Source organism: Staurois parvus, unplaced genomic scaffold (genome assembly GCF_062004578.1).
Source record: "Staurois parvus isolate SC_StPar_1 unplaced genomic scaffold, SC_StPar_1.0 ptg000267l, whole genome shotgun sequence".
Lineage (NCBI taxonomy): Eukaryota > Metazoa > Chordata > Amphibia > Anura > Ranidae > Staurois > Staurois parvus.
This window is the reverse complement of record NW_028318063.1, coordinates 1,527,154-1,541,441: the sequence shown is the minus strand read 5'-3', so window position 1 is coordinate 1,541,441 and position 14,288 is coordinate 1,527,154. Positions and strand designations below refer to the sequence as shown.

At 41.1% G+C, this 14,288-nt stretch overlaps 1 protein-coding gene across 2 annotated transcripts in view; it reads right to left on the bottom strand.

Annotated features, from left to right (window-relative positions):
• Positions 1-14,288, bottom strand: part of FUT8 (fucosyltransferase 8) — a 189,410-nt gene that overhangs the window by 70,751 nt on the left and 104,371 nt on the right. For both annotated transcript variants that reach the window (XM_089681453.1, XM_089681454.1), the window contains exon 4: positions 8,740-8,858. In XM_089681453.1, the coding sequence (XP_089537579.1) occupies positions 8,740-8,858 (119 nt within the window). The remainder of the gene's footprint in view (positions 1-8,739; positions 8,859-14,288) is intronic.

Below are 14,288 nucleotides of genomic sequence, written 5' to 3'. Positions count from 1 at the left end.
CCCACCTCTTCTCCCACTCATCTCCAGTGCCCCCATCTTCTCCCACTAATCCCAAATGCCCTCCCTCTCCCCTCACTTATCCCCAATGTCCCCCTCTTCTCCCACTTATCCCCAATGTCCCCCCTCTACCCACTGGCCCCCCTCTACCCACAACTTATCCCCAATGCCCCCTATCTCCTCCACTTATCCCCAATGTTCCTCCTCTCCCTCCACTAATCCCCATTACCTCCCCCTTCCCCCCTACTTATCCCCAGTGTCCCATCTCTTCTCCCACTTATCCCCAGTGCCCCCCCCCTCTTCTCCCACTTATCCCAAATGCCCTCCCTCTCCCACTCACTCATCCCCAATGTCCCCCTCCTCTCCCACTTATCCCCAATGCCCCCCTCTACCCACAATTTATCCCCAATGCCCCCATCTACCCCAGACTTATCCCAAATGTTCCCTTCTCACCCACTTATCTCCAATTTTGCTCCTCTCCCCTCCACTAAACCTAATGCCCCCCCCCCCACTTTCCCCAGTGTCCCCCCTCTTCAACTTATCCCAAATGTCCCCCTCTCCTCCACTTATCCCCAGAGTTCCTCCTCTCCCTCCGCTGATCCCCAATGTCCCTTCTCCCCCCCACTTATCCCTAATGCCCTCCCTCTCCCCCCACTTATCCCTAATGCCCCTTCTTCCCCTACCTATCCCCAATGTCCCCCTCTTCTCCCACTTATCCCAGATGTTCCTCCTCTCCCTTCACTAATCCTCAAAGTCCCCCCTCGCTTGCACATTACAAATTAACACATTGCCCCTTCCCTCCATTTAACACCAAAGCCTCATTAACTTGGCACCAATGTCATCCCCCTATCACCCCTTAGCACTAATGCCCCCTTTCCCCACTTAACATTGTACTCCTACTGTAAGCTGTAGCTGCTCTTCTGCAGCAGCCCCTCTCTCTGATACTCTATAGCAGTGATGGCGAACCTTTTGGAGCCAGAGTGCCCAAACTGCAACCCAAAATCCACTTATTTATGGCAAAGTACTAACACTGCAATTAAATAGGAATACTGAGGTTTTGGTTTAGCAAAAACAACCCATACATCAATAACTTTTGTCTTAAAAGAAAAACACAATAACAGAACTTCCACTGACCACCAGCACAAAGGGGCAAAGTGCCACTGATCACCAGCACAAAGGGGCAAAGTGCCACTGACCACCAGCACAAGCCTAAATCTTGTGCTAATAAAAACGAATGTATTAAAACTGACAGCCAGTCCAATATATATATATCCTTGGCAGCACACTCACCGGGCATGCGAAAGCTCGGATGAGTCAAGGCCAATCAGTCGTGGCTCATGATGTCATCGCATGGTGCTGCTATTCCTTTCCGAGCATGCGCATGGTCCCTATGTGCGTTGTTATCTGATGCTTGGCTGCTGGGGCGACTTGGCTTGCGTGCTCTGTGTTTCCACTGTGGCACATGTGCCATAGGTTTGCCACCACTACTCTATAGGTAAGGGGGAGAGAGGATTTTCGGGTGGGAGGAGGGCTTTGTACTAAAACAGGGGGTTGTAAACTGGCCTGTGAAATATGCATTCCTGAGCTCTGCACCCTGTACGCAGTGCACACCTGTACTCTGCTCTCTCTGTGCGCAGTGCCCTCCTGAACTCTGTGCGCAGTGCTCCCCTGAAGTCCACACTCTGTGCGCAGTGCTCCCCTGAAGTCCGCACTCTGTGCGCAGTGCTCCCCTGAAGAGTGCACTCTGTGCGCAGTGCTCCCCTGAAGTCCGCACTCTGTGCGCAGTGCTCCCCTGAACACTGCACTCTGTGCGCAGTGCTCCCCTGAAGACTGCACTCTGTGCGCAGTGCTCCCCTGAAGTCTGCACACAGTGCACTCCTGAACCCTGCACCCTGTATGCAGTACACTCCTGAACTCTGCCATGTGCAGTATGCACTGTTGGTATTTAACAATGGTCCATTAGGACCCTCCCACTGTTAGGCAGTGGTGCAGTGAGGGCATGGAAAAAAAGCTCTAGTGGGCTGTCCCGTCCCATGGGACACCCGATCAACTAGCCGGCTCAGGACCAGAACCACTCTGTCTGCCTCTATGATATAGGAAATAGGAAGCAATGAGCAAACATCACCACAGGTTTTCCCTGGCACCATTTTTCAAAATGGAAAGCATTTGATCACCCAATCTTGGTGTGATCAAATACTTTTAAGGGCTAAGGAGGGATCTGGGGTCTTATTGACCCCATATCTCTCCATAAGGAGTACCTGTTACTGCCTATTGCTGTCACAAGGGATGTTTAAAAAAAATATAAGGTATGGGGTTCTAGAAAATTTTCAGCAAAAAATAAAAATACATAAAAAGGTTTAAGTCACCATAAAGCCCCTTTTTGTTTTTTAAAGCCCCAGACATTCCTAATAGCACCTCTGCCTAATGAAAAACATCAACCCTTCACAATTTCAATTCTGGGAAAAAAATATATATTTTTTTTATCAGGACAAGTAGATTGTCATGAGGGACAAGTAGACTGGGGTCCCAGATTTAGTCCCTTGGAAAAGTAGTTTTTCTAAAAATTTCCACACCCCTGTATGATGATTTATTTTGGCTCCTTTGAGGACTTGTCTTTCCCCATGCAAGAAACGCTTAGAAAAAAAAGCATCAAAAATGCATGTAAACACATTTGGAAATTTATGAATTGGGGATCATGTGACCACTCACAAAGGTCATATGACTGGGAGCTAACAAAGCAAGTTCTAAATTACTGAAACATCAGCTGCCCAGTGACGTGGCCAGCAACAGATTAAATAAAATTGATTTATACTTTTATAAACTATTGCATGCATATGTGGTTTATCATTACAGCACCTGAAAGTCACAAAGAATAGCTGTTTTTGGTCATATCCATTTATACTTTGGATGTGTTTGCTCTGAATCACTGGTTAGTCCATGCCTACATTTATTTAGCTGGAAATGCAGAAAACTTGGCATATATGCAGGAAGCAAATCCCAAACGTACTTTAAATATTCTCTATTGGACTTCTTAAGTTATCGTGGTGGTGGGACCATTGCCAAGGAGGCCTAGATGGCTGCAGACATCAATGAAAAGATACTGGATGATGGTGATCCGATTTAAGGACTATGTGTGTGTTAAGCCTGTAAAGGGGGGCTTGCAGCAATGTACAAGTACAAGCAAAAACTGCTTTGTGCACTCCAGCTCATACCTGCATGTCCCAGAGAGTGATCAGTTTAACCACTTCCAGCCCAGATCAATTATGACATTCCTCTCCTTCATGTATTAAAAAAAAAACAAAAAAAAAAAAACACACACACTTTTTTTTCCCCTAGAAAACTACTTCGCACCCCCTAAGTCCCTAAAGAATAAAATTCTGGTGTTGCATATTTTTATGTCACATGGTATTTGCGTGGTGGTTTTTCAAAAGCAAATTTTGCAGATGAAAAATACACTTGAATGAATTTTAATGCACAAAAACACAATATAATAACCACATTTTTTCTAAAATATAAAAGATGATGTTACGCTGAGTAAATGGATACCAAACATGTTACGCTTTAAAACTGAGTGCCTGTGGAACGGCGCCAAACTACAGTACCGTAAAAATCCCCATAAGCAACATTTTAAAAGCCTTTACAGGTTACCAGTTTAGAATTACACAGGAAATCTGGAGGTAGAATTATCACTCTCACTCATTCGCAGAGATACCTCACATATGTAGTACAACCGCTGTTTACATATGCATGCGGAATTGGCGGCCCCGTCTGCATTTGTACGTGAGCTCTGGCAGACTGGGCACTTTAACTGTTTATTTAAAAAACATTTTTACACGGTCTATAATTTTTTTTTATCAACCTTATTGTTATCACAAGGTATGAACAACATCCCATGTGACAGCATAGGCGTGACAGGTTCCAGACCCGAGACAACTCCTCTGGCCTCCAATGCAGCTGATGAGAGACAGATCGGTTTGATTGTCTGCTTCCCTGGCTGGTAACATCTCATCGCTTCCAGTTTCTGACATCACACAGTGGGAGGAACAACATCAGTTCCTCTCCCTGTGTGCCTGGAGCCAGATGCCGCAGGTTGCATCCTTACCAGGCTTCCTAATTGCTCAGGAGAGCCCGGTAAGGGCGGTGGCGGGAGAGGGGAGACCCCCCCCTCGGTTGCCTGTAAAAGTAATCCAGCGGCTCTTTAGCCACTCTGATTACTTTTACTGGCTTCAAAATCGCCAGCTGAAAACAAGGATACCTTGGTCATCGCTGCAGATATCTCCTTTCCAATCCAGCGATGTACCAGTATGTTGCTGGACGGGAAGTGGTTAAAGAGTACAGCCAGCTGAAAGTCCCAGTATGCTCCAGCTTTTAAATGCTACACAAGTCCAGTTGGAAGAAGAGTTGTGAAAATGATATAGGCACCCTCAAGAACTAATTCTGGCCAGCTAAGTAGATTGTTTTAACCGCTTCCCGACCGCCCTATTGCAGATATACTGCTACAGGGCAGCAGGGGTACGCAAAATCATGTCTATTTACGAGTTTATGCAATTCCAGGTAGGGGGCGCGCACGCCCCCTACCCACGCCACCATTTGCGGCCGCAGCTGTCTATCACCGGGTCCCGGCCGGTAATTACTTGCCGGCACCAAGTGATTGCCGAGCATCTCCGACGGGGATTTGTAAACACTATAACTTTCACGTAAACCAATTAATTTACACGTACTGGGATTTGTTTTTAGCAAAGACATGTAGAGGAATACATTTTGGCCTAAATTTATGACGAACTTAGATTTATAAAAAATTTTTACTGGACATGCTTAATAGCAAAAAGTCAAAAATACTGTTTTATTCTCAAAATTGTCACTTTTTTTTATAGTGCATAAAAAAAAAAAAAAATTAACAGGCAATCAAATACCACCGAAAGAAAGCTCAATTCGTGGGAATAAAAGGACGTAAATTTCATTTGGGTGCAGTGTTGCATGACCGCGCAATTGTCAGTTAAAGTAACGCAGTGCCATAATGCAAAAAATGGCCGGTCAGGATGGGGGTAAATCCTCAGGAGGGCAAGTGGTTAAAAAAGAGCAGGACGCATTCCAATATGCAGAAACTTTAACTGGATATTAACATTAATAGGCAATAATACCAGGGATTGTTAAGACGGTAGTAAAGTTATAAAAAAAAATAATAAACTCCCGTAAGGCAATATCACAATGTGCTAGCATGCATTGCATAGTAGCACATTATGAAAGACTTACCTTGAAATGAAGCCCTCCAGCGGCACGCTGTCACTGCTGACAGGCTTCCATCTTCACCCGATCTTCCTCTGGGTTCACGGGCTCTGGTTGCTGTAATGGCTGAGCCACCATGACGTCACTCCCACGCACATGTGCAGGAGCCACAGCCGCAGCACAGAGCTCTGAATGAACAGCGCGAGTATGCCGTTCCTTTGGAGCGCATGCACCAGTGACATCACTGGCTGCCAAACAAGTGAATATCTTCTAAACAGTGAATGTTTAGGAGATATTCATGTTACTTACAGGTAAGCTTTATTATAAGTTTGCCGGTAGGTAAAAATTACAAAGCAGAGTTTACTACCGCTTGAATCCAGGGAATATCCGAATGTCTTCTGGGGGTCAGGTAGGAATTTATTTTTCCCCTTCTGAAGCAAATAGGACCATGTTTTATGAAGAGGAGGGGGGGGGGGTGTTGTGCCTCAACTGTGGGTATAGGATCCTGTATATGGAAGTTTTCATCTTTATTTTTTTCTGATTGGTTGAACTAGATGGACTTGTGTCTTCTTTCAACCTAACTATGTGAGCAAAGACTTAAAGGGTCAATAAAAATACTTGTTTGCTGGCACTATTATCCACTATATTGCTGAGTGCTGTTGCTAACACTAATAATGTTTTCCCACATCTATACTGAAACGAAAAGTGTAGCACTGCTTGTATTTGTACAGTATGATAAAATATGTATCAATAGAACAAAACTATGTGCTATTCCATAAAACACAAAAATAAATATACAAAAGTATATATCCATAATATGCGATAAGACAAATCCAATATTAAAAACTAATAGGTAACGAATAAAAAAAAACAAAAAACTGACACAATATCAACTCCAGTGCTGTATATCCAATTAAGCGAAAAATGAGCACCACACACTTTAAAGTGAGTCCATGTAGTTTCTGCTTTGTGTTCAACACCAGTATATAGGAGTCCATATCCGAGTCCATATACTGTATGCTCCGTGTTCACTCCATATGTAATAGCGTCTCCAAATATAACAAAGTGGCTCCTCTCTAATTAAAAAAAAACTTGACAAGTGGGAAAAAAAAAAAGCCAATTCCAATTCTACAGCGGCCCCTATAAGTGTGATCACACTAACAAACCAATTCAGTACATGTAAAGATAGGCACTTGCTTAATTCATAGTGATAAACCAAAACACGTCAATAAACAAATTTAAAAGCTTGGAAAAAAGTCCACTTGAGTGTGTAACCCAACACCACACTATGATGCAAGTCCTTCACAGGATGCTGGATCAAACCAATCTCCCAACCTCTTCACCACTCGTGTTCATAAAAAGTGCACACTCACCGGACGGTTTTGACCCTTTTTACAGGACGGTCACACAGCATAAGATCTCCTAAGGGTTCTCTTGGTCATAGGATGAATCCCAGATCCTTCTTCATACAGTTAACTCATTTTAGCACACCCAGTAGTAAAGCGGGAAACCTCCATTAAAAGCATCTAAGTGTAGTATTTATTGTAGATAATGGACAGACAAAAAATAAAAATATTTACTCACATTTCAAGGTGCATAAGATAACGGCACCAGTGTATACAGCCTGCATAAATTTAGGGTCACCACATTGCCTCTGTTGGCTGGCATGCATTCCAAGCCTGCGTTTCGTGGACAGGACGTGACATCATCTGGAAGTGGCAGTCCCTGCGCTTCAGGCACATTGAAATGTGAGTGCCTTTTTTTTTTGTCTACCCATTATCTACAATAAATACCTGTACAACACTTGCTGCTTTTAATGGATGTTTCCTGCTTTACTACTGGGTGTGCTAAAATGAGTTTACTGTATGAAGAAGGATCTGGGATTCACCCTATCACCAAGAGAACCCTTAGGAGACCTTATGCCGTCTGACCTTCCAGTAAAAAGGGGTCAAAACCATCCGGTGAGTGTGCACTTTTTATGGACACAAGGGGTGAAGAGGTTGGGAGATTGGTTTGATGGACTATTGTCTTTTTTCAGCCAGACTAATTATGTAACAGCATCCTGTGAAGGACTTACATCATAGTGTGGTGTTGGGTTACACACTCAAGTGGACTTTTTTCCAAGCTTTTAAGTTTGTTTATTCATGTGTTTTGGTTTATCACTATGAAGTAAGAAAGCGTCTATCTTTATAAATGAATTGGTAACAGTAATTGCCTATTATCCTCCCTGGCGGTAATCCCGAGTGTGGCTTGGGGTTAATTTTCAGTACCAAAAGCGGTAACTTTGAGCCACAATCAGGATTACACTGTAGTGTAACTTACCTTGTCCCTGCAATCCCCCGATGTCCTCCGGCTGATGCTGGCATCCGTCTTCTGGGTTCCCTTCCCTGCGAGCACCGCAACACAGGGGGGCGGAACCGGCGGGAGATTCAAAAAAGTAAAAACATGGCATACACACAATACATTGTAATCTGTTAGGATTACATTACTGTATCAAACAATTGCACCTCAGTTTTGTCCCTAGTGCTTTGTCCAATGGCCTGGCTGCACTTTTACTGTTCTTTCTGCCTGGAAACTGGCATCCAAAAAGCATCGCTTTACGTCAAAAGTTGTTTTTGGTTTGATTACATTATTGAATTAAATGTATTATTATATTTTAGAATTAATTATTATAATTTATGATTTTGTGTTTCAAACTTCATCATACCCGGGATGTTTACTAGACTCTTGTTTGGAAAGATTTAAGTGAGTTATTCCTCAGAATTACAGGCCTACAATATAAAACAACAAATTTCCATGCAAAACAATGTACCGCTTTGACATTCAAAAATATTGACATAATCAGACCGCCAGGGAGGTTAAAGACGTCTGATAATGGGAGGGACTTTAGAAAGTTGATAAGTTATTGAGTTCTTCAAAAACCCACAGTTACGATGTTTCAGGAGGATTGCTCGTTAGGATCATTTCTACCAGAAAGGGAGAGAATGTTGTATCCTTCTCTATAGGAAACCTAAAAGGTCTTGCCTGGAAGGAAATCCGGGTATCTAAGATAGGAGATGCAACTAAGTGGATAAGAGATACTATACTGCTTATTTACAGGATTTGTAGCATCAACTATTGGGTATTTGGTTACCTCCATTGGTAGTATATTCCCAACCAACGTATCATCTAGGTTTTAATTTAGCAACTTTAATATGCATCTTATAAGAAAATTAAGATTTCACAAAAGGCCAAATACTGTAATTTCAGTGCGAGTGCAGTCCTGCTAATTTTCCTCACATACTCTCGGCTTGCCCTTAGGTAGGCTGCAACTGGTGATCTTTCATTTTGTAAATAAACAGCTTTTGCAGTGTTATTTTTTTAAAATAGGAACAGACATAATGAGACACAGGCAAATCAGCTTTCATCATATTGATTGCTAAATAGTACATTATGCTGCAATACGTTTTGATGAATATAAATACAGGTGCAGAAGGCAGATCTCGATTTTCCTTGGTAAAATGAATGATGGCTTACCAGAACTACTGGATTGCTGTTTGTATATTTCTATCTGTTCTTTGGCTTTTAACAGCTGTTCTTCTAATGCTCGTATCCTGCCTGCTGCAGCTCCTTGCTCGACTGGACCATCAGGTATCCTAGAAAACACATGAACAACGTGTCAAAGGGGAAGGAATGTTTACTTGGCAGATGTGCCCTATACTCAACAAGGAAAGAAATGAGTTTTGGCCCAGAGAAGATGGTGGCACTTCTGGATCATGTTCAGGATATGGCCTCTTCTTTGCATGATAGAGCTTTACCTTGCATTGTACCTTGTTCACAGACAGCGATTTTTGGAAGTATTCGTGAGCCCATGAAGTGATGTCCATCAAGGATTAATGTCTGTTTTTAATGCAGTGTCGTCTGAGGATCACAGGCATTAAATATTGCGTTAAGGCCTTGTTCCTTGCACACCAAGATTTTTCCTGACTATCAGAATCTTTTGATGATAATACGTATTTTAGTTGGTTATAGATTTAAAGTCTTGACAATTTTATGTTGAGGAATGTTTTTCTCAAATTGTTTTACAATTTTTAGACGCTGTTTTTCACAGATTGGTAAACCTATGCCAACCTTAACTTCTGAGACACTCTGTCCCTCTAAGATGGTGTTTTTATACCCAATCATGTTACTGACTTGTTGCCAATTTACCTCATTAGTTGCTAAAAGTTCCAGCTTTTCCTTGTTAGTACCACTTTGCCATCTTTTTGTTGCCCTGTCCCAACTTTTTTGAGACATGTTGCTGTCATCAATATCAAAACAACCTTACTTTTTCTTAAAACGGTACATTGTCTCAGTTTACACATATATGTTATGTTCAACATTTTCTATTGAGGATAAAATATGGATTATGAGATTTGCAAATCATTCCATACTGTTTTTATAAAGATTTTACAGAGTGCCACAACTTTTTTTTTAGAATTGTGGTTGTACTAATATGCAACAAATTTTGAAGTTCTAAATGGCGTTCAACTCAAATGTTAAGTTAATAGGTACTTTGCTCAAACTAGGCAAAATAACAGGCTCACTTTACAGAAGAGACTACAACGCAGGCCGCGGTTCCCTCACCTGCATTCCACTGCAGCCCCAATCAACTGCCTGAACATAGAATTTTGCATACATCCCCTCTTCTACAGTATATGACATCACTTCAGCCATGACATGACATCAGCATTACAGTAGATGCTCAGGCAACAAGCTTTGCATGGTGGACAGGTATGAAAGTGTAAAATGTCTCCACAACTGGAACTACTGGTTTATTCTCAAGCAGCAGATCATGGCGGAGGGGGGTATGTATGGACTCTTCATGGTAACAGGTAACTAATAGCGTGATTTATTATGTTCCATAAAAAAAAAATTTTTTTTACTTTGCTTACTGAAATATTTTATATAAAGAATTATATTGATCAGAATTATATTTACAGAAACTGGAGAATTATATTTCTTTTCAAAAGGTTTCAACAGGCTACTTTCAACAGCAAAAAATGAATCTCCAGTGCTGGACTTGTAACTAAAAACCTAGGTACCTGCAATAATAAATATGAATAACAAATTTTTAATAATTTGCTAAATAAACTCTATGCTGTACCTAAAACAAGAATGCAATTAAAACCGAACAAAATGTCCACTATAGCTTTCCAAATAATTAATACAATTCAATACAAGAGGGTTATGAGGGCCCTGCCCCTTGGAGCTTACAATCTAAGATATATGTCAGTTGTGTCATGTACTTGTGTTAAAAAGTATCCTGTTCTCTTTGTATTACTTACTTTGTTTGAAATACCTGGAAATCCTGCTAGTCCATTTACTCTTTTTACATATACACACACAAATGTTTTGCCTTTCATTTCTATTGAAAACTGAAGAGGATGTTTTACAATGTCACATATACAGTACTTAAAACTAAGAAAAAAAATGCACTGCATATCTGCAATATCTGCTTTAAAACCAGGCCTTTTCTGATACTTTTTGTTTACATGTATGTATTATTTACTACAAAATTACTTAGAACCCCCAAACATATATTATATATATGGATTTTTTTTAATGTGACAGTGCCCTGAGGAAGTCACATGCTACTGTGACGCAACGCGTCGGCCTGACGTAGTGACGTACTTCTGGCGTGGTGGCCATCTTGGTACACCCATGCATATTGATTACATCCGAAAGCATGAGGTTGGAGCTATGACTACTACAATTTGATGTGAGTGCGCAATCTTTTGTTACTGTCCTATTACTGGCAATAAACATATTACATAATACTTCCATAGGGAAGCATGTGTTTTATGTTTCAAATGAGATGTTGGCGCTCCATTTGATCTTTCCTGGAGAGGAGCCATTATTGGAGTGCTGACCCCTTGAGGGAGATTTGTGTGCGGTGGGAGCAGATCTTTGGAGTGACAGCAGGCTTGTAGGTTCTGTGAGAGGGATCCTAATAAGCGCTTAGACCCGCAAGGGTCGAAGTTTTAAGGTGAGAGGCTTATCTAGTCGGTGGTCGGATTATCTTCTGTCAACAACCAAATCCACTTTCACACAAATATCAGCACGAGTGTTATCGTTTTTCATCTGAGTGTTGCCATCCATATTTTTTGGACTTTATGAGCACAGAATAGACAATTTTGTTATTTATTATTTTCTGTGTGCGGTGCACTGAATTTGTTCATGTGTATGCACATTGATCCTATTCATTGTTTTTCACTGAGTTGGGGTATATATAGACATATGTGTGTGTATTTGTACACGTTTCTTCATTTATGTATTTTTATGTATACTTTAATAGGCACTATTATTTGGAGTGTTGTATATATTATGCATCTTTAGCAGCTAGAAGCATCAATTATTATCAGTCACCATCACCGTTGGTGTGTTATAGTTTTTTCACATTTATTAGTGTCACTAGATGAAGTTTTTTGCATGATTTCACTAAAGTTGGCACTGAACCAGCCAATTTGAATATATTTTTTACTTTTTTCACTTATTGATACACAATTTGTCACCTATATATTTTTGTGGATAGATGCACTTATGTATAGTGTTTAGTGTGAGTAGCGCTACATTCCTCCATGTATATGTTTAGTAAGATCATTGGTATATGATTTAATGTTAGCAGCTTCTCTAAGTTAGTTAGGGTGGGACATTTTTGAGCGCAGAAGGTTCACACCATCATTGCCAGTAAAGAATTCTCAACAAAATATGAAAAATTAACATTTTATTTATGATTATATTCATTTGTCCAATTACATTTGAGCCCCTGAAAATGGAGGGACTGCGTATAAAAATGGTTGCAGTTCCTAAAATTTGTACTTGATATTTATGTTTAAACCCTTGAATTAAAGCTGAAAGTCTGCACTTCAAATTCATTTGGATTGTTTCATTTTAATTTATTCTGGTGGCATACAGAGCCAAAAGTATGAAATTTGTGCCTGTGTCCAAATATATATGGACCTAACTGTATATACTGGGAATTTTTTATTTTTACTAATAATGGCGGTGATCAGCAACTTATAGTGGGACTGTGGAGGGCATTCTGACACTGGGGGGAGAACTGACTTGTCACTGACATCCCCAGTGACACCAATACAGTGATCAGTGCTAATAAAAAACACTGACGCTATACTAATGGCACTGGGCAGGAAGGGGTTAACATGTAGGGCGACCAAAGGGTTATCTGTGTACTGTTTTACTGTAAGCAGTGTGTGTGCTTTCAACTGTATGCACATTGCTTTGTATGGCTCTGCTATGCAGAGCCATACAAAGCAGTGTGCAGGAGCTGACAGGGGAGAGAACTTTATTGTTTACATACAGTTCTCTCAGCCCTGTTGGTAATGCTCGGCGATCATTGGGTGCCGGCGAGTAATCACCGGCCAGGACTCAGTAATTGGCAGCCGAGGCTGCCAATAGGCACGCGCCCCCTACCTGGAGATGCAAAATCATGAATATATGCACACGTGATTTTGCGCACTCCTGAAGCCCTGTAGCAGTATATCTGCTATAGGGCGACGGGAAAGTGGTTAAAGACCCTGAAATAAAGTCCAGTTGATCTACCAGAAACGCAATCCACATCTAAATTTCCTGTGAAGTGACAACAAATGTCTTTCTAAAACCTCAGAAATTGGTGTTACCTCTGCCCCGTTGGCTTTAGTTAAACTACTTAAAATGGAACTTTAGACAGAAAATGGAGTCCTGCTAGATCAATTCAGGCTGCCCATTTTGCAGGTATAGCTATGTAAAATATAAAAAATAAGTGCATAGGCTGTTTAAAATCCAGTAATACAAAGTCCCACCCTTCTCTGCACATGCTCAGGTGATCTCTATTTTTCGTCACTGTGCCGAAAATGTAGAGGCCAATCTGCTGAAAGCCTAAAGATATACTGCTACTCAGGGGCTCTGGCCTTCAGCAAAATGGCAACCTCTAGCAAGAAGAAACAAGAACAATGCTGAAGGCAATTCACAGCACACACTCGTTTTGGTAACATACTTATTAGTGTGGAATGTATGTTACTTGCTAAAGAAAATTATTTTTAACAAATTGTAATGGGTAACGTCCTGCTTTAATACCCACCCCTTCTAATCTCCAACAACATAGGGGAGAATGGTTTAGTAGTCCAAGACAAGAACCGTGAGGAGATGCACGCAAAGTGTGCACAGGAAACATTGTGACACAAGCAACAGGTATTTTTTGGCAGATATGCAAAATAATTTTAATAGAATATATAATAGACCAAAAGGAGCCAACTAAGTTAGTGATCAAGCTTACATAAACTAAAGCTAAACAGAAACTAAACTGAGCACGTGGTGCTGTCAGCAATACAACAGAGCAGAAGTGGGATTTGTTCATCCACACTGTTTAGCATGGAGGAAGAAATCAGTTAGATTTCAGGCTGGCTGGACGAAACAAAACTAAAGTGTATGGCCAGATGATGTCATTGAGTGCAATATCCCTTTAGGCCTTAGAATGCATTATACTGCATTAATTGTATAATGCAGTACAAGGAGCAACACAACAGCCACATTATCAGCGACGATGGTGTTGCTCCTAAAAATTGGGAAAAAGTACATGGAAATAGCAGAGTCAACCAGGTATTTTCAGAAATGAGCACACTCGTACTGGAGAGTTTCTGTACAAAGGTAAGGAAAAATTATTTAAAAGATTTTTGGGGGGTTTAATGACACTTTAAAAGATTTTCAAGCACAATGAATATATACTTTCTACACTGATAAAAATTATGCATGCAAAAAAGGCGGGCAGTATACCCAGACTATGAAAAACTTTCAGTACATGCTAACAGAGTGTGCATACTCACAAAGCAAAACTGTATTTTGTGTAGAGTGAAATATACCTGGTTGATTCGGTCCTCAGCGGCCCTCCCATGTTCTCTGTGTCCCCACTGAAGCCTGAGATTGAGTAGACCAGCAGGTGTCTTCTACTGAGCATGCCCCAGTTTCAGTTCCCTTCTAAGCTTTTCATTTCCTCCTTTTCCTTATCTCTGCAGCCCATGTGACTATTGAGTCACATATGTGGGTGTATA